Here is a 20,118-nt window from a genome sequence, read left to right on the forward strand (position 1 = left end):
ATAAATAGGGGTAATAATTGAGGGATTGAAGAAAAAAATCGAGTCCAGACCTTATATAAAGTTGAACAGTAGCTTTTCTTTAATAAATGTTCATAAAAGACAATCTTCAAGCTTTATCTTGGTCCCAGCAGGCTTTAGCATTAAAACTGGCAGGCAAACTCATCTCTGCTACATCTGTTTCTTTCTGGCTCTGCTGTACTGAGAGGCTGGCTGTATAACTCAGATTCTTCTGTCTGCTGCACCTTCTCTTTGTAGTCTGTCTCTAGATTAAGCCAGGGAACTTTCCTCCTGACTCCTGAGGCTTTAAGCTTTGGCATCCATGAACAGCAGAGCGGAGGGTGGTCTGGCTGGCGTGGACAGAGACGTGTCCCCCTGCAAGCCTTTCCCAAGCAGGGGGTAAGCTAGACTGACTAGTCCTGGTCCCCACCCATCCTGCAGGAAGTGGGACTCGCCCACTCCTCCACAGAGGGGGGTTAGAATGGAAAGCTCTGCCATGTTTGCTGCCACCTGCTGGTAAACCAGGCACATTACATTTGAACATAACAGTTGCAAACATTAGAAATGCACAGTGCATAGGACCTGGAATAAAATGCATAGATGACATTATATTAGCCCATTAAAGACAGTAGCGGGGTGAAGAAGTGGTAATGCCACTCTGGGGCGTTACACATGAAGAGCAGAGAACGTATCACAACAGGGAATTTTTTATAACGCATTTATGAGAAAAATGTAGGGAACCAATAGCAACAAATAAGATATATATTATTTCTCTCAAGTTCTTTGGAAAATTAAAGCAACAACATGATTGTTTACTATGGGACACTTTTATATAGAACTTGTGTGACAGTGCCATGCCAAGTAAGTTGCAGGTTCCTTCCGCTGCTCACTGTTGCAGTCATTTCGGGTCACACATTACATAACCTGATGTAAACCTTTATGTTGCACAACTATTTATTGAGAAACATTGTGGGTCTAATTTACTCATGAAAATGTGGCTGTTTTTTTGTGTGCAGGTTCTGCTAAAAAAAAAAAAAAAAATGGCGTGCACTCTTTGCATCACATTTGCTAATCGTTTTACACATATTTCTACGCTTTTTATGTCTCATCTGACGAGGTATGGCTTTAGAAAAAGGGCATAGCTTGGATGTAGCTCCATGCACCAAATGTTGGCATATTTTGGAGCAAAACTTTGCCAACTTATAGGCAGTGTAAACTTTGACTAGACACATTCTTTTTGGTGCACGGACAGAATGTTTGGCGCACGGACAAAAATTCTAGGATAAATCGGGTGAAGAATTTACGATACTCCAAATTTACAAAGGTCCATGAGCCAGAATAGTAAGTTTGTCTAACATTAAGACTGTGATTTATATTCTTAGACTGTGTAATGTAGCACACCATTAGTAAATTTGCCCCTGTGTGTCCAAAGCCACCATGAAACAAGGTCCCAAGAGTGTGCATAATAGGAATAAAACTAATTTAGAAGACAGAAATGGCAAATTATAAAAAGCAACAAATTGATACAACTGAAACTGATTGTAAGGAATATCTTAAACTTTTAGACTTTTTCATATACAGATTGCTTATGCATCCTGAATATTGATGATTGTATAGCCTTTGAAATTCATAATTCTGTGATTCGTCACCACGACCTGCAGCTGTTTAGACCCTTTCATGTAAGGAGTAATTTCCACAGTTTCTTTTGTCTTCTCCTTGGGCTTCATTGAAATTCTGTGTAAAAAGAAAATATATATCAGTTTGCTTAGCGCTTGTAAGAGGAGCGCGTTGTCTTATTTTATCTACCTTCATGAGTAATGTAGTAGGCAGTAAAATGTTCCCTTCTCCCAACTCGGGACACTTACACGCCTGGCTGAGCTGATCATGTAAGTGTATGTGGTTGGGGAGCATAGTTGGTGAGAACCAGTGTTTAGTTGAAAGCTATCTAACTTGTATGGCCATTTTCTATCCTCTGGATGGGTTATCAGTATCTGGTTAGTGGGAGTCCAACACCCAGGACTTGCACAGATCAGCTGTTTGAGAAGGCCACAGTGCTCTTCTGAGCTCCACAGCCTTCTCCTAGCTTTTGCTGCTAGGCCAGTGATGTCACGTTCATTGGTCACATGGCCTATGCGCAGCTGAGCCTCATTGAATTGAATGGGGCTGAGCTGCGATACTAAGCACAGCCGCTATACAATGTACCCCCACCGATCAGATACTGATAATCAAATCGATAATGTTTTAATATGTGCAAATGAGTCTCTAGGAGCAATGGGGGGGTCCAATTACACCAAGAGGCTCCACTTTCTCTGGAACTGCTGCACTTTAATTGACAGGTGTTTTGATGTTTTCACTGTCCTGGCCCTGTCAATGAAAGTGCAGAGTGCACGGCAACTGCTGCTGAGCTTCTAGGTGCATCCAGACTGTAGAAGAAGAGAAAAAGGTAGAAAAGGAAAGTGGAAAGGAAAAAATTAATGAGAAAGACTACAGGTTCTCTTTCATAACAAAATATTGCTCAATGTCAGATACCATTAAAAAAGCAGTCAGGAAGAATTGGGGAACGCTCAAAAATGACCCAATATTAGGGAAGGCTATACCTGATAACCCTTCATTTATTTTTAGAAAGGCTGCAAATATTAGAACTAGGCTGGTGCATAGTGCCATCCCCCCGGCAGGTGAGAAGCGGGGTAAGGAGGGTGGGAAATTTACATGGTGTGGGTTCTGCTCCGGGTGTAAAAATCGCAACTCAAAGAAAAGAATGAGAACAGTGAACTGTATTACATCCAATAAAAACGGAGGGGAGTTTCGAATAAAGGGAAACTGCTCTTGTGAAATTGAGGGTGTAGTATACGTATTGGAGTGCCCTTGTGGACTCCAATACGTTGGCAGGACAGTGAGGAAGTTGAAAGTGAGGATACAGGAGCATATAGGGAACATTAAGAGAGGGTTGATGAGCCACGGTGTGTCAGCTCACTTCAAGCTCATGCATAGTAAGAACCCACGGGGCTTGAAGTTTGCTGGGGTGGAAATTGTTAAACCACACTGGCGAGGCGGCAATTCGCTGCTACAAATAAATTGGAAAGAAGTACAATGGATTTACCAACTAGGGACCTTGCAACCGAGCGGCCTGAATATTGAGTTTGATCTTAAGCCGTGTCTAGTATAAAATATAAAATAAGAACTGTTCCAACGGCTGATTTAACTAGGAAGATTCTTACCATGCTTTGAGGACCTTCTGAAGAGCGTCATAAGTTGTGACTGCTGATTAGGTGGTGGAGTCATGTGACACGAACTTCATGAATGGGAAAGAGGAGGGGCTGAGTAACGTGACCAGTAGTGGGTGGAGAGGGAAGGAGGTGACTGGATGACGAACGGATTAGAATATCACGATTGGCGTATAAATTGAGAGGTCCTCTGAGAATAGGGATTAATGGCTGTATAAGGAAAAAGAAATAAAGAATGGGGGGGATATGCAAATATGGTCGAGATAAAAGGAAAGTAGAACAGACTAATGAAGTCCATATGTAAGGCTGCGGTAGAATGAAAGTGGAAAACATAAGTTTTGAGTAACATATTTTTACTATTCAATTGACTTTTCTGTCAGGTATTTTTGGAATACGGGTGTTATATGGAAGACATTTTTCTTGTATCTTGTCTTGGATTTATGTTGCCCGTTGTGAGATAAGTATATTCAAATAAGTATTGTACTTTATTATATGTCTTAATGTGACCTGATTAGATTATGACTCCCACAGCGTGAAAATGGGAGGTTGGGCTATTTAAAGGGCCATGCTGTTGACATGCGCAGTTGTCGCCCCTGAGGAAGCCAGAGAGCGAAACCCGGGTTGGGCAGAAAATCTGAACTGATTTTATCATTGTGACATGCCTGTTATCTACCCTTGTTTGTGAGTAGAATAAAACTGTTTTCTTAACAACTAAGAGGGTACTTCACTATATGCCGGTCATTTAACCTTACAGAGGAGGCGGTCTGAGGAGGATCGAACCCTTTGAGGGAGGAGGACGAAGGCGAATACCCTGGTTCATTCACTTGTGTACCGTACGACAAAATCATAAGCTGCGCGGTTCCAAACCCTGATTATATGACTTTTCCAGTGTGATATACCCACCACACTACATACTGACACTTTCTACTTTTATTCGAGCTTCTAGGTGTAATGGCAATCCCACCGTTGCTCCTAGAGTCTCATTTGCATATATTAATGATATATGATATGTGGACACATATCAACTTGGGACCAACGTAGATGCCTTCAGTTGCCATGCGCACATGCAACAGGTCAGCCATTCATTAGTACAAATCTGCTGACAGGTGCCCTTTAAGGGAATTATAAAAATTTTTAAAAGGGAGAGGATGTCCAGGACCCTTAACCAGAGCAGAGAACAGCTATAAAGAGTGTCTCCCACTCTGGAGGACCCGCAATGTCCATTCATACTTATTATGATGAAAACAGTTTAATGCTTCATTTCCCCTGTTGTGGTTCTGATCAGAAGTTGAGCGTTTACTCCCAGTTCTCAAAAGGAAGACTCTCTGCAATGGGAGTTTGCTTTAAAGACCTGTCTGGAAAAAGAAAGTGGACAATTCCTTTAAGTACTATAGTGCGTCAATTGAAATTAAATGTGATAACTGTGATAAATGGGTAAAGCTTTAAAAATGTAGGACCCCAGCTATGGACATTTTGATGGTGGGCCTTTAAAATAATTTTCTCCGCCCAAGGCCCTAGTTCAACACTGTTTATCACGGTATGCATATGACAGATGGAAGAATTACTGTGATTGTTTATGGTTTATTCTACATTTGGCAAAGACATAATAGACAAAGCGACACAAGGAGGCAAATTTTGGTTACTGACCCTGTATTGTAAGGGTATTTTTTAAGTACTGATTGTTTCTGTCCCTTTAATTCTGTTCCCTTTTATTATGACCATTCTGTATAAAGTTTTCCTTGTAATGTAGATGGTTAGAGAAGTATCCATCCCCCATTGTGTTAATAAGACCACATTCCTGAGTGATCTCAGAGACATGCGTTATGCACACTGGAGAAGGAGCTAAAATGTTTAAACTCTCTGACACACATACATTCGAGAGACTCTACCAGGAACTACATCCTAGGTAGGATGTAAGTATTGATTTGCCCTATCTTTTGTACACCCTGGGGTGTCAGTCATGTGTTATAACGTGGTAGATAGCCATGTGTTATAGCATGATCGATGGAGTTTCCACCCCATTTAGGCTAGTGATGTATTTAGTTTTTATTATTAATTATGTGATTTGTTTGTGTTATTGTATATTGTTTAATCACACTTAGTAAATATATTTATTCACTTAGCCTGCATAAGCTTATTCATTCTCAAATCGTTTGAATTCACGTTATTTTGCAACCCCAACAATGAAATTTGTTGAGTAATGCGAGTTGGCTAAACCTCCTTTTCATGACAAACTGCCTTCAGTTACTTTGGAAGGATTATTCTACTTACACACGCTTGAACTGCTCTTTGACGAGTCCACTGCCCTCCACACGTAGCTCACATTCATCGAGAGTTTCATTGAGTGGGTTCTCAATAGTGATTTCCACATTGAATGGATTATTAATAACAGCCTTGTCCAGAACCTTCACACAAGAGAAAGTCATAAAATTTTGAGCCGTCAAGAATTATTTTAAGAATTACATAAGAAAAGAAGAAAAGAACAAAACACGTAGCTATGACTTGTAAAATTTACCAGGAGAAATATACAGGTGCATTATTTGAGAAATCCATTGACACAGGCTGGCACAAATAAAATTTCCCTTGACACTTAAGACAACATTAGACCATTATATATAATTGAGAAGAAAAATGGCATGTGACAGGACATCTTCAAATAGGTTTGTTCTTTCTGAGATTTGATGCAAGCCATTTAAAATCTTGTGCATTGCTTCTTTACTTCGACTTAGCAACAGGCTACAAACTGTCACTTACAGTGTATAGTCTGTTGGCAAGGAGACAAACACTTTATGCAAATCTCTATTTCTAAATATACCAGCCACAGCATTTATCCAACTTAGGGCTTTTATAGGGTGCTTGTTTTACTACTGATCCTACTCCACCCAAGTACCTTGTAACTTAGATGCATAACATGACCTGGCCCTTGGTCAAGCCAGTTTATGTTTGCACCTTGCTTAGAATCGGCTGACACTATTCATAATTTTATACATTGCTGTACAATAAACCGTATTCACATACCTTGATACTAAGTGAGGGGCTTTGTATTGTAATCACTTTGGATATGAGTAACTTCTGAAGGCCATCTCTGCACAAAGCTGTGACTTCCAGAACTTTATCATCTGTGAGAGAATCTATATATTTGCTGTATGGGATGTTGAATGCAATTTCCTTTTCTGCAATTGAATTACAATAAATTTATCCAACTCTTAATTTACAGTTTTATCAGAGATATTTTACAGGTTCTTCTTAACTTGCTTTATTGTGTAACTTTATGAATTGACCATGTCCACCACTGTGAAATAAGATGGCAATATGTACACAGAAACTGTTTGATTGTAGTAGTAAGGTTCTTCTCTGGCTAGGGCACTGTGTATGGGGACATTCTACAGCTTGCACTGTTATGGAAAAATCTGGCATTATTTACAGAGTCAGCCTGCATGCAATTCTGCTAATGTGGCTAGTATTTGAGGACTGAGCTATGAGGGTGCCAGTAGAATCCCCCTGAGACTTGATAAAAAAAATTGCTGTAGACAAAGAGTTGTACAAGACTGTTTTTGCTCTGGCAAAAGCTTTTGCCACATTAGAAGTCACACTACTTCTAAAATTAAAGAAGATCAGGCTGCTCTCTACATCAGAAGAACACAGAGAAGCAGCATGGTGACCACATTTAAGGGTTGCCTAGAAAAATTAGGGTTTGCAACATCATTCATTGATTAATTAATTAAGGAGTTTGATAGACCTCCTAATGAATAATCACTTCAATGGGAACCACTTCAGTACCATAGCCACCAGATACAGCCACTACAGTTAGAGAAAAGCGATGTTGTCAAAAATTTGATGCGGCTGTTACGCCGAATTTTACAAAAAATTAGCTTCTTGACTAATTACAATGACAGTACAATGACAGGGAACGGCGCTTGTAACACCTCCCGTCATTGAACCCCTCAGATGCCACATTCATGGATGATCGCTGCATCTGAGATCAATATTCAGACCTTTCAGCGGTTGATAACAAAAAAAGTAATTAAATTATACCTACCTCATCATTTTGAGCATTAAGGGGCCCTCTGGCCTTCTTGCTTGAAGATCCAGCTTGAAACCTTGGGTGTCACGTGATGACATCACTATGTCGACATGGTGACATAATAAGTTACTGTACACAAAATGTTGTGTGGGTTCTTCAAGATGGTCGCGGCGGCCTCTTCGCGCTCAAATAGATCAGGTAAGTATGATATTTTTTTTAATTTTTTACCGTCATTTCAGGGAAAATCGATTTGTTACCATGAAACACAAGAAAGTTAAAATTTTTCCTGAATTTGGAACAAAGTCCACTTTGTGAACTTGGATTTGCCCAACACTAACTACAGTGTATGGAGCTGTGCTGTTTTGGCGCCTGGTCGCAATGCACTGCAACTCCTGTAAACTACTCAGCAGGGAGAGCATGGAGTGTCAGGTGCCATACCCTGACTGATCTGATATTTGTGACCTATTTTAATGATAGGTCATTAGTATTAAAGGGAATCTGTCACCAGCCTTCCCCCTATCAAACTGTTTGGTTCACCTGATTAAAATGCTGTAAAATTTTATTTTGTTAATTTGAGGCTTTGTTTCTGACTAACTCTTTCTTAATATGCAAATTAGGCTTTTGGTGCAATAACAAAATCACCACTGCTCTTGGTACACCTAAGCTTCATTCATTTCTGTGGCCAGCCCTTCCGCCGTTGCTTTACCACTGCCTGAACTTGACAATTAAAGCTGCCAGGGAGGGTCTGGCCACAGAAATGAGTGGAGCATGGATGCAACGAAAGCAAAGGTGGTGTCCTTATTGCACCAAAGGACTAATTCCCATATAAAGAAAAAGCATCACGACTCAGGAACAGAGTCTTGGATCAACAAAATAATTATTATTGGTTATTATTAGGGTAAGTTACCTTCATGAGGCTCCATGCTTATAGACATTGTGTCGTTCAACACACTTCTCATCAGCCGCCTGGTGTAGCCTGTACTCTTGACATTGAAATTAATTATTATATTTTTGGAAGCTGAAGAATTGTAAAGGGCTAAGATTACATTCACATCTTGACCAATTACAGTGGATTCAGAATCTTTGAAATTTCCCCTTATGTTCTGACTAGTGACTGGTCTCATCCTAGCAACTCTAGCCATCGCAGTTGGAGATTCTATGCTTCTTGTGTCTGCGTCACCATTGATGATATTTCTCCGTCCAAAAAGTTGAAGCAAGGCATTGTGGTACACTTCTCTCTCCTCAGCAGTGCCTTCAGAAACATGAAAAGGAGGCAACATGTTACCAAGTATCAAAGAGTTTTAGGGTGCCTTCACACGCGGCAGAGTTTGTGGCAGACGTTTCCGCAACAGAAAATCTGTTCCATTCACCTTAATGGGACTTGCGGAAATCTATGAAATCTATGTGGTTGCTGTCCCATTATAATAGATAGAACTGACTTTCAGTCGCTGGATTTACTGCCGCAAAATCTGCCGCGAGTGAAGGCACCCTTATTCATTTGTATTGCTTTATGCTCTGATAGAGGTTATAGTCTATTATGCTTCCATAGGTCTAAACTTTTACTAACTGCGAAGGTGATATCCAACAAGACATAGGATCTATTCTACAGGAACACATCTAATATATTTTTCTAGGTTATTTAAAATGAAGTTTCCATTATACGTTGCAGATAGCTTGTACAATTATTGCAAAATCTTACCTTCATCATATTTGTAGTGGGATGTAATATCAATGCGATCATTGGTGCCAACAGCTTTAGTACTTGTAAATTTTCCAATGGAACTAATGTTAGTTTCCACTCTCTCATAAGAGCCTTCCTCATCATTGTATATCCAGGATATGAGATCTGCATTTACTTCCGAGAATACGAAAATGCAGTCATACTTCAGCTTAATGTCTCCTTCTTTGACAGCTTTAACTGATGTAGGTCCAAGCCTGTAAATTCCTATATACACACAAACATACATTTAAGTCAAGTTTACTTTGTTATTTCCAAGGACACTGTCTGCATCTTCTTGTCTAAGAAACACTACATGTTTCACTTTAAAGGATATTAATTTTCATGTATTTTTTAATATAAAAGGATGGTTTTCTGGATATAATTTTTTTTAAGTCACTCCACATATTCCACTTCCTGTCCTGGCTCTTTAACTTCCTCTTTGTTTAGACTTTTATCAAAGGAAACAGCTTCACTTTACTCTCTCAGTCAGACTATCATTATGGCCAGAGTGCCCACCTGTACTGACGCAATTAGATGACCATAGATTACACTAAACAGATATGCTCTTCTGTGGCCATCTTTATCTATGCCTATGAAGAGCACAATACTGATTTCATACTGTTATCCCAATTCTACATCTACTGTTACCCTAGCAGATAACATATTTCACTTACAGCAGCAGGAAACTCAGAAAATGTTTACCTAACTATATAGGAGGTCTTTTATCATTTTTGTAGACTGCAGAAGGACAGCATTTTGTATTTAATTTTCAAAGGCATAGTGCTGCCAAAATTAAAAATAAAACAATAGCAATATATTCTAAATAAAAGAGTTTAAAAAAATACCCCTTCTAATAAAAAAGTCCATATAAACTTAGATACACTGCCCATCCCACCCAAAAAAGTCGCCACCAAAAATATTTAATTGGACCGCCTTTAGCTTTGATTACGGCACGCATTCGCTGTGGCATTGTTTTGATAAGCTTCTGCAATGTCACAAGATTTATTTCCACCCAGTGTTGCATTAATTTTTCACCAAGATCTTGCATTGATAATGGTAGAGTCTGACTGCTTCGCAAAGCCTTCTCCAGCACATCCCAAAGATTCTCAATGAGGTTAAGGTCTGGGCACTGTGGTGGCCAATCCATGTGTGAAAATAATGTCTCATCCTCCCTGAACCACTCTTTCACAATTTGGTCCCGATGAATCCTGGCATTGTCATCTTGTAATATGCCCGTGCCATCAGGGAAGAAAAAAATGAATTGATGGAATAACCTGGTCATTCAGTATGTTCAGGCATTCAGCTGACCTAATTCTTGGAGTACATACTGTTGCTGAACCTAGACCTGACCAACTGCAGCAACCCCAGATCATAGCACTGCCCCCACAAGCTTGTACAGTAGGCACTAGGCATGATGGGTGCATCACTTCTTCTTCCTCTCTTCTTACCCTGATGCACCCATCACTCTGAAACAGGGTAAATCTGGACTCATCAGACCACATGACCTTCTTCCATTGCTCTGGAATCCAATCTTTATGCTCCCTAGCAAATTGAAGCCTTTTTTTCTGGTTTAGTGTTTTTCTTACGGCTACACAGCTGTTCAGTCCCAATCCCTTGAGCTCCCTTCACATTGTGTGTGTGGAAGTGCTCTTACTTTTACTATTAAACATAGCCCTGAGTTCTACAGTTGTTTTTCTTCGATTTGATTTCACCAAGCGTTTAAGTGATCGCCGATCACGATCATTCAGGATTTTTCTCCTGCCACATTTCTTCCTCAAATACAATGGGTCCCCACTATCCTTCCAGTTTTTAATAAAGCGTTGGACAGTTCTTAACCCAATTTTAGTATTTTCTGCAATCTCCTTAGATGTTTTCTCTGCTTGATGCATGCCAATGATTTGACCCTTCTCAAACAGACTAACATCTTTTCTATGACCACAAGATGTGTCTTTCGACATGGTTGTTTAAGAAATGAGAAGCAACTCATTGCACCAGTTGGGGTTAAATAACTTGTTGCCAGCTAAAAGATAATCGCTCATGCAGTAATTATCCAATAGGAGGCTCATAACTATTTGCTTAGTTAAATCCAGAAGGCAACTTTTTTTTGGGACAGGCAGTGTATATTAATGGGGTTTTCTGAGAGTGGAACAAATTAGTCTTTACTGCTGCTGCTCTATTGGTCCCCACCACTCGTGCAGTGATGATGTGTCATGCTGTCATATTTCTGCTGCAGTCAATCACTGGCCTCAACAATCTTGCCATCGTCACTGCTGAGGCCAGTGATTAATTGCAGAAGTCACATGAGTGTCTAGCACATCACCTCTGCAGGAAAATCAGCTGTGCTGAAGCAGTGGAAGATACTCACTGAGTTATGGTTTATTCCCTTCGCCTTTATTTATTTTTTTTGCTCTAAAGAAAAAAAAATAATTTAAAGGAATTTATTTTTTTTTGACAACCCCTCTCCCCTGGGCAGACCTCCAAAGCGAAGCATACTTGTCTGTTTCCTGGTGCTTGGCCCCAGATCCTTCGCTCCCCGGTCTCTGCTGCCTTTCTTGGGTCCCCCACTGTCAACATCTGCATCGGGACCAAAGCAAGATAGCCAAGGCCAGGGAGCAAAGGAGCTGGAACCAAGCACTAGGAAGCATGTAAGTAATATTCCCTTTGCAGGTCTACCCGGGAGGACAAGGGGGGGGGGGGGGAACCTCTTTAAGTACCATTTAATAACATTTTTAATCTTTTGTTTTTTGAGATGTGCATCCACATGCAGAACACAAATGGTTCACAATTAGGGATGAGCGAACTCGAACTGTATAGTTCGGGTTCGTACCGAATTTTGGGGTGTCCGTGACACGGACCCGAACCCGGACATTTTCGTAAAAGTCCGGGTTCGGGTTCGGTGTTCGTCGCTTTCTTCGCGCTTTTGTGACGCTTTCTTGGCGCTTTTTGAAAGGCTGCAAAGCAGCCAATCAACAAGCGTCATACTACTTGCCCCAAGAGGCCATCACAGCCATGCCTACTATTGGCATGGCTGTGATTGGCCAGAGCACCATGTGACCCAGCCTCTATTTAAGCTGGAGTCACATAGCGCCGCCCGTCACTCTGCTCTGATTAGCGTAGGGAGAGGTTGCGGCTGCGACAGTAGGGCGAGATTAGGCAGATTAACTCCTCCAAAGGACTTGATTAACTGATCGATCTGCAGCTGTGGACCATTGAGCTGCTGATCCTCAATTGCTCACTGTTTTTAGGCTGCACAGACCGTTTGTCAGTCTCATTTTTCTGGGGTGATCGGCGGCCATTTTGTGTCTTGTGGTGCGCCAGCACAAGCTGCGACCAAGTGCATTTAACCCTCAATGGTGTGGTTGTTTTTTGGCTAAAGCCTACATCAGGGTGAAGCTGTCACACCAAGTGCATTTAACCAGCAATAGTCTGTTCATTTTTTGGCCATATACAAAATCAGGGGCAAGCTGCGCCTGTCACCAAGTGCATTTAACCCTCAATGGTGTGGTTGTTTTTTGGCTAAAGCCTACATCAGGGTGAAGCTGTCACACCAAGTGCATTTAACCAGCAATAGTCTGTTCATTTTTTGGCCATATACAAAATCAGGGGCAAGTTGCGCCTGTCACCAAGTGCATTTAACCCTCAATGGTGTGGTTGTTTTTTGGCTAAAGCCTACATCAGGGTGAAGCTGTCACACCAAGTGCATTTAACCAGCAATAGTCTGTTCATTTTTTGGCCATATACAAAATCAGGGGCAAGCTGCGCCTGTCACCAAGTGCATTTAACCCTCAATGGTGTGGTTGTTTTTTGGCTAAAGCCTACATCAGGGTGAAGCTGTCACACCAAGTGCATTTAACCAGCAATAGTCTGTTCATTTTTTGGCCATATCCCAGTCTAATTCTGTCACTAAATCCATACCGGTCACCCAGCGCCTAAATACTAGGCCTCAAATTTATATCCAGCTAAATCTGTCCCTAGTGCTGTAGCTGGGCGAGTTATTTAGTGTCCGTTCAAGCACATTTCTTGTTCTGGGTTGAAATACAATTCCCAATTTAGCAATTTCATAATTTAGTGGTTCCTGCTATATCAGAGCTATTTGAAATCTATCCCAAAAAGGGTATATAATATTGAAGGTGCACATAGGGTCATTCAGAATAACTTCACACACACCCGCTACTGTGTATTTCCAAGTCTAATTCTGTCACTAAACCCATACCTGTCACCCAGCGCCTAAATACTAGGCCTCAAATTTAAATCCCTCTAAATCTCTCGTTACCGTTGTCCTGTTGTAGCTGGGAAAGTTATTTAGTGCCCGTCAAAGCACATTTTTTGTTCTGGGTTGAAGTACAATTCCCAATTTAGCAATTTCATAATTTAGTGGTTCCTGCTATATCAGAGCTATTTGAAATCTATCCCAAAAAGGGTATATAATATTGAAGGTGCACATAGGGTCATTCAGAATAACTTCACACACACCCGCTACTGTGTATTTCCAAGTCTAATTCTGTCACTAAACCCATACCTGTCACCCAGCGCCTAAATACTAGGCCTCAAATTTAAATCCCTCTAAATCTCTCGTTACCGTTGTCCTGTTGTAGCTGGGAAAGTTATTTAGTGCCCGTCAAAGCACATTTTTTGTTCTGGGTTGAAGTACAATTCCCAATTTAGCAATTTCATAATTTAGTGGTTCCTGCTATATCAGAGCTATTTGAAATCTATCCCAAAAAGGGTATATAATATTGAAGGTGCACATAGGGTCATTCAGAATAACTTCACACACACCCGCTACTGTGTATTTCCAAGTCTAATTCTGTCACTAAATCCATACCGGTGACCCAGCGCCTAAATACTAGGCCTCAAATTTAATTCCCTCTAAATCTCTCGTTACCCACCGCTGTACTGTTGTTGCTGGGCAAGATATTTAGTGTCCGTCAAAGCACATTTTTTGTTCTGGGTTGAAGTACAATTCCCAATTTAGCAATTTCATAATTTAGTGGTTTCTGCTATATCAGAGCTATTTGAAATCTATCCCTAAAAGGGTATATAATATTGAAGGTGCACATAGGGTCATTCAGAATAACTTCACACACACCCGCTACTGTGTATTTCCAAGTCTAATTCTGTCACTAAACCCATACCTGTCACCCAGCGCCTAAATACTAGGCCTCAAATTTAAATCCCTCTAAATCTCTCGTTACCGTTGTCCTGTTGTAGCTGGGAAAGTTATTTAGTGCCCGTCAAAGCACATTTTTTGTTCTGGGTTGAAGTACAATTCCCAATTTAGCAATTTCATAATTTAGTGGTTTCTGCTATATCAGAGCTATTTGAAATCTATCCCTAAAAGGGTATATAATATTGAAGGTGCACATAGGGTCATTCAGAATAACTTCACACACACCCGCTACTGTGTATTTCCAAGTCTAATTCTGTCACTAAACCCATACCTGTCACCCAGCGCCTAAATACTAGGCCTCAAATTTAAATCCCTCTAAATCTCTCGTTACCGTTGTCCTGTTGTAGCTGGGAAAGTTATTTAGTGCCCGTCAAAGCACATTTTTTGTTCTGGGTTGAAGTACAATTCCCAATTTAGCAATTTCATAATTTAGTGGTTTCTGCTATATCAGAGCTATTTGAAATCTATCCCTAAAAGGGTATATAATATTGAAGGTGCACATAGGGTCATTCAGAATAACTTCACACACACCCGCTACTGTGTATTTCCAAGTCTAATTCTGTCACTAAACCCATACCTGTCACCCAGCGCCTAAATACTAGGCCTCAAATTTAAATCCCTCTAAATCTCTCGTTACCGTTGTCCTGTTGTAGCTGGGAAAGTTATTTAGTGCCCGTCAAAGCACATTTTTTGTTCTGGGTTGAAGTACAATTCCCAATTTAGCAATTTCATAATTTAGTGGTTTCTGCTATATCAGAGCTATTTGAAATCTATCCCTAAAAGGGTATATAATATTGAAGGTGCACATAGGGTCATTCAGAATAACTTCACACACACCCGCTACTGTGTATTTCCAAGTCTAATTCTGTCACTAAACCCATACCTGTCACCCAGCGCCTAAATACTAGGCCTCAAATTTAAATCCCTCTAAATCTCTCGTTACCGTTGTCCTGTTGTAGCTGGGAAAGTTATTTAGTGCCCGTCAAAGCACATTTTTTGTTCTGGGTTGAAGTACAATTCCCAATTTAGCAATTTCATAATTTAGTGGTTTCTGCTATATCAGAGCTATTTGAAATCTATCCATAAAAGGGTATATAATATTGAAGGTGCACATAGGGTCATTCAGAATAACTTCACACACACCCGCTACTGTGTATTTCCAAGTCTAATTCTGTCACTAAACCCATACCTGTCACCCAGCGCCTAAATACTAGGCCTCAAATTTAAATCCCTCTAAATCTCTCGTTACCGTTGTCCTGTTGTAGCTGGGAAAGTTATTTAGTGCCCGTCAAAGCACATTTTTTGTTCTGGGTTGAAGTACAATTCCCAATTTAGCAATTTCATAATTTAGTGGTTCCTGCTATATCAGAGCTATTTGAAATCTATCCCAAAAAGGGTATATAATATTGAAGGTGCACATAGGGTCATTCAGAATAACTTCACACACACCCGCTACTGTGTATTTCCAAGTCTAATTCTGTCACTAAACCCATACCTGTCACCCAGCGCCTAAATACTAGGCCTCAAATTTAAATCCCTCTAAATCTCTCGTTACCGTTGTCCTGTTGTAGCTGGGAAAGTTATTTAGTGCCCGTCAAAGCACATTTTTTGTTCTGGGTTGAAGTACAATTCCCAATTTAGCAATTTCATAATTTAGTGGTTTCTGCTATATCAGAGCTATTTGAAATCTATCCCTAAAAGGGTATATAATATTGAAGGTGCACATAGGGTCATTCAGAATAACTTCACACACACCCGCTACTGTGTATTTCCAAGTCTAATTCTGTCACTAAACCCATACCTGTCACCCAGCGCCTAAATACTAGGCCTCAAATTTAAATCCCTCTAAATCTCTCGTTACCGTTGTCCTGTTGTAGCTGGGAAAGTTATTTAGTGCCCGTCAAAGCACATTTTTTGTTCTGGGTTGAAGTACAATTCCCAATTTAGCAATTTCATAATTTAGTGGTTCCTGCTATATCAGAGCTATTTGAAATCTATCCCAAAAAGGGTATATAATATTGAAGGTGCACATAGGGTCATTCAGAATAACTTCACACACACCCGCTACTGTGTATTTCCAAGTCTAATTCTGTCACTAAACCCATACCTGTCACCCAGCGCCTAAATACTAGGCCTCAAATTTAAATCCCTCTAAATCTCTCGTTACCGTTGTCCTGTTGTAGCTGGGAAAGTTATTTAGTGCCCGTCAAAGCACATTTTTTGTTCTGGGTTGAAGTACAATTCCCAATTTAGCAATTTCATAATTTAGTGGTTTCTGCTATATCAGAGCTATTTGAAATCTATCCATAAAAGGGTATATAATATTGAAGGTGCACATAGGGTCATTCAGAATAACTTCACACACACCCGCTACTGTGTATTTCCAAGTCTAATTCTGTCACTAAACCCATACCTGTCACCCAGCGCCTAAATACTAGGCCTCAAATTTAAATCCCTCTAAATCTCTCGTTACCGTTGTCCTGTTGTAGCTGGGAAAGTTATTTAGTGCCCGTCAAAGCACATTTTTTGTTCTGGGTTGAAGTACAATTCCCAATTTAGCAATTTCATAATTTAGTGGTTCCTGCTATATCAGAGCTATTTGAAATCTATCCCAAAAAGGGTATATAATATTGAAGGTGCACATAGGGTCATTCAGAATAACTTCACACACACCCGCTACTGTGTATTTCCAAGTCTAATTCTGTCACTAAACCCATACCTGTCACCCAGCGCCTAAATACTAGGCCTCAAATTTAAATCCCTCTAAATCTCTCGTTACCGTTGTCCTGTTGTAGCTGGGAAAGTTATTTAGTGCCCGTCAAAGCACATTTTTTGTTCTGGGTTGAAGTACAATTCCCAATTTAGCAATTTCATAATTTAGTGGTTTCTGCTATATCAGAGCTATTTGAAATCTATCCCTAAAAGGGTATATAATATTGAAGGTGCACATAGGGTCATTCAGAATAACTTCACACACACCCGCTACTGTGTATTTCCAAGTCTAATTCTGTCACTAAACCCATACCTGTCACCCAGCGCCTAAATACTAGGCCTCAAATTTAAATCCCTCTAAATCTCTCGTTACCGTTGTCCTGTTGTAGCTGGGAAAGTTATTTAGTGCCCGTCAAAGCACATTTTTTGTTCTGGGTTGAAGTACAATTCCCAATTTAGCAATTTCATAATTTAGTGGTTTCTGCTATATCAGAGCTATTTGAAATCTATCCCAAAAAGGGTATATAATATTCAAGGTGCACATTGGGTCATTCAGAATAACTTCACACACACGCTTCTGTGCATTTCCAAGTCTAATTCTGTCACTAAATCCATACCGGTCACCCAGCGCCTAAATACTAGGCCTCAAATTTATATCCCGCTGAATTTGAATACAATACATTGGGCCAAATAATATATTTGTTGTTGTGGTGAACCATAACAATGAGAAAAACATCTAGTAAGGGACGCGGACGTGGACATGGTCGTGGTGGTGTTAGTGGACCCTCTGGTGCTGGGAGAGGACGTGGCCGTTCTGCCACATCCACACGTCCTAGTGTACCAACTACCTCAGGTCCCAGTAGCCGCCAGAATTTACAGCGATATATGGTGGGGCCCAATGCCGTTCTAAGGATGGTAAGGCCTGAGCAGGTACAGGCATTAGTCAATTGGGTGGCCGACAGTGGATCCAGCACGTTCACATTATCTCCCACCCAGTCTTCTGCAGAAAGCGCACAGATGGCGCCTAAAAACCAACCCCATCAGTCTGTCACATCACCCCCATGCATACCAGGGAAACTGTCTCAGCCTCAAGTTATGCAGCAGTCTCTTATGCTGTTTGAAGACTCCGCTGGCAGGGTTTCCCAAGGGCATCCACCTAGCCCTTCCCCAGCGGTGAAAGACATAGAATGCACTGACGCACAACCACTTATGTTTCCTGATGATGAGGACATGGGAATACCACCTCAGCATGTCTCTGATGATGACGAAACACAGGTGCCAACTGCTGCGTCTTTCTGCAGTGTGCAGACTGAACAGGAGGTCAGGGATCAAGACTGGGTGGAAGACGATGCAGGGGACGATGAGGTCCTAGACCCCACATGGAATGAAGGTCGTGCCACTGACTTTCACAGTTCGGAGGAAGAGGCAGTGGTGAGACCGAGCCAACAGCGTAGCAAAAGAGGGAGCAGTGGGCAAAAGCAGAACACCCGCCGCCAAGAGACTCCGCCTGCTACTGACCGCCGCCATCTGGGACCGAGCACCCCAAAGGCAGCTTCAAGGAGTTCCCTGGCATGGCACTTCTTCAAACAATGTGCTGACGACAAGACCCGAGTGGTTTGCACGCTGTGCCATCAGAGCCTGAAGCGAGGCATTAACGTTCTGAACCTGAGCACAACCTGCATGACCAGGCACCTGCATGCAAAGCATGAACTGCAGTGGAGGAAACACCTTAAAACCAAGGAAGTCACTCAGGCTCCCCCTGCTACCTCTTCTGCTGCTGCCGCCTCGGCCTATTCTGCTGCTGCCGCCTCGGCCTCTTCCTCCGCCTCTGGAGGAACGTTGGCACCTGCCGCCCAGCAAACAGGGGATGTACCACCAACACCACCACCACCACCTCCGTCACCAAGCGTCTCAACCATGTCACACGCCAGCGTTCAGCTCTCCATCTCACAAACATTTGATAGAAAGCGTAAATTCCCACCTAGCCACCCTCGATCCCTGGCCCTGAATGCCAGCATTTCTAAACTACTGGCCTATGAAATGCTGTCATTTAGGCTGGTGGACACAGACAGCTTCAAACAGCTCATGTCGCTTGCTGTCCCACAGTATGTTGTTCCCAGCCGCCACTACTTCTCCAAGAGAGCCGTGCCTTCCCTGCACAACCAAGTATCCGATAAAATCAAGTGTGCACTGCGCAACGCCATCTGTAGCAAGGTCCACCTAACCACAGATACGTGGACCAGTAAGCACGGCCAGGGACGCTATATCTCCCTAACTGCACACTGGGTAAATGTAGTGGCAGCTGGGCCCCAGGCGGAGAGCTGTTTGGCGCACGTCCTGCCGCCGCCAAGGATCGCAGGGCAACATTCTTTGCCTCCTGTTGCCACCTCCTCCTTCTCGGCTTCCTCCTCCTCTTCTTCCACCTGCTCATCCAGTCAGCCACACACCTTCACCACCAACTTCAGCACAGCCCGGGGTAAACGTCAGCAGGCCATTCTGAAACTCATATGTTTGGGGGACAGGCCCCACACCGCACAGGAGTTGTGGCGGGGTATTGAACAACAGACCGACGAGTGGTTGCTGCCGGTGAGCCTCAAGCCCGGCCTGGTGGTGTGTGATAATGGGCGAAATCTCGTTGCAGCTCTGGGACTAGCCGGTTTGACGCACATCCCTTGCTTGGCGCATGTGCTGAATTTGGTGGTGCAGAAGTTCATTCACAACTACCCCGACATGTCAGAGCTGCTGCATAAAGTGCGGGCCGTCTGTTCGCGCTTCCGGCGTTCACATCCTGCCGCTGCTCGCCTGTCTGCGCTACAGCGTAACTTCGGCCTTCCCGCTCACCGCCTCATATGCGACGTGCCCACCAGGTGGAACTCCACCTTGCACATGCTGGACAGACTGTGCGAGCAGCAGCAGGCCATAGTGGAGTTTCAGCTGCAGCACGCACGGGTCAGTCGCACTACAGAACAGCACCACTTCACCACCAATGACTGGGCCTCCATGCGAGACCTGTGTGCCCTGTTGCGCTGTTTCGAGTACTCCACCAACATGGCCAGTGGCGATGACACCGTTATCAGCGTTACAATACCACTTCTATGTCTCCTTGAGAAAACACTTAGGGCGATGATGGAACAGGAGGTGGCCCAGGAGGAGGAGGAGGAGGATGAGGAAGAGGGGTCATTTTTAGCACTTTCAGGCCAGTCTCTTCGAAGTGACTCAGAGGGAGGTTTTTTGCAACAGCAGAGGCCAGGTACAAATGTGGCCAGCCAGG

The 20,118-nt window shown here is 42.2% G+C and overlaps 1 protein-coding gene across 1 annotated transcript in view; it reads right to left on the reverse strand.

Annotated features, from left to right (window-relative positions):
• Positions 1–552: 552 nt before the first annotated feature.
• Positions 553–20,118, reverse strand: part of LOC122940357 (protein-glutamine gamma-glutamyltransferase 6-like) — a 40,485-nt gene continuing 20,919 nt past the window's right edge. Inside the window, exons 3-7 of the mRNA XM_044296987.1 lie at positions 8,945–9,190; positions 8,153–8,497; positions 6,240–6,394; positions 5,493–5,626; positions 553–1,731 (exon numbers count right to left, since the gene is read on the reverse strand). Coding sequence (XP_044152922.1) covers positions 1,584–1,731; positions 5,493–5,626; positions 6,240–6,394; positions 8,153–8,497; positions 8,945–9,190 — 1,028 coding nt within the window. The 3' untranslated portion in view covers positions 553–1,583. The remainder of the gene's footprint in view (positions 1,732–5,492; positions 5,627–6,239; positions 6,395–8,152; positions 8,498–8,944; positions 9,191–20,118) is intronic.

Source organism: Bufo gargarizans, chromosome 6 (genome assembly GCF_014858855.1).
Source record: "Bufo gargarizans isolate SCDJY-AF-19 chromosome 6, ASM1485885v1, whole genome shotgun sequence".
In the NCBI taxonomy this organism is placed as follows: domain Eukaryota; kingdom Metazoa; phylum Chordata; class Amphibia; order Anura; family Bufonidae; genus Bufo; species Bufo gargarizans.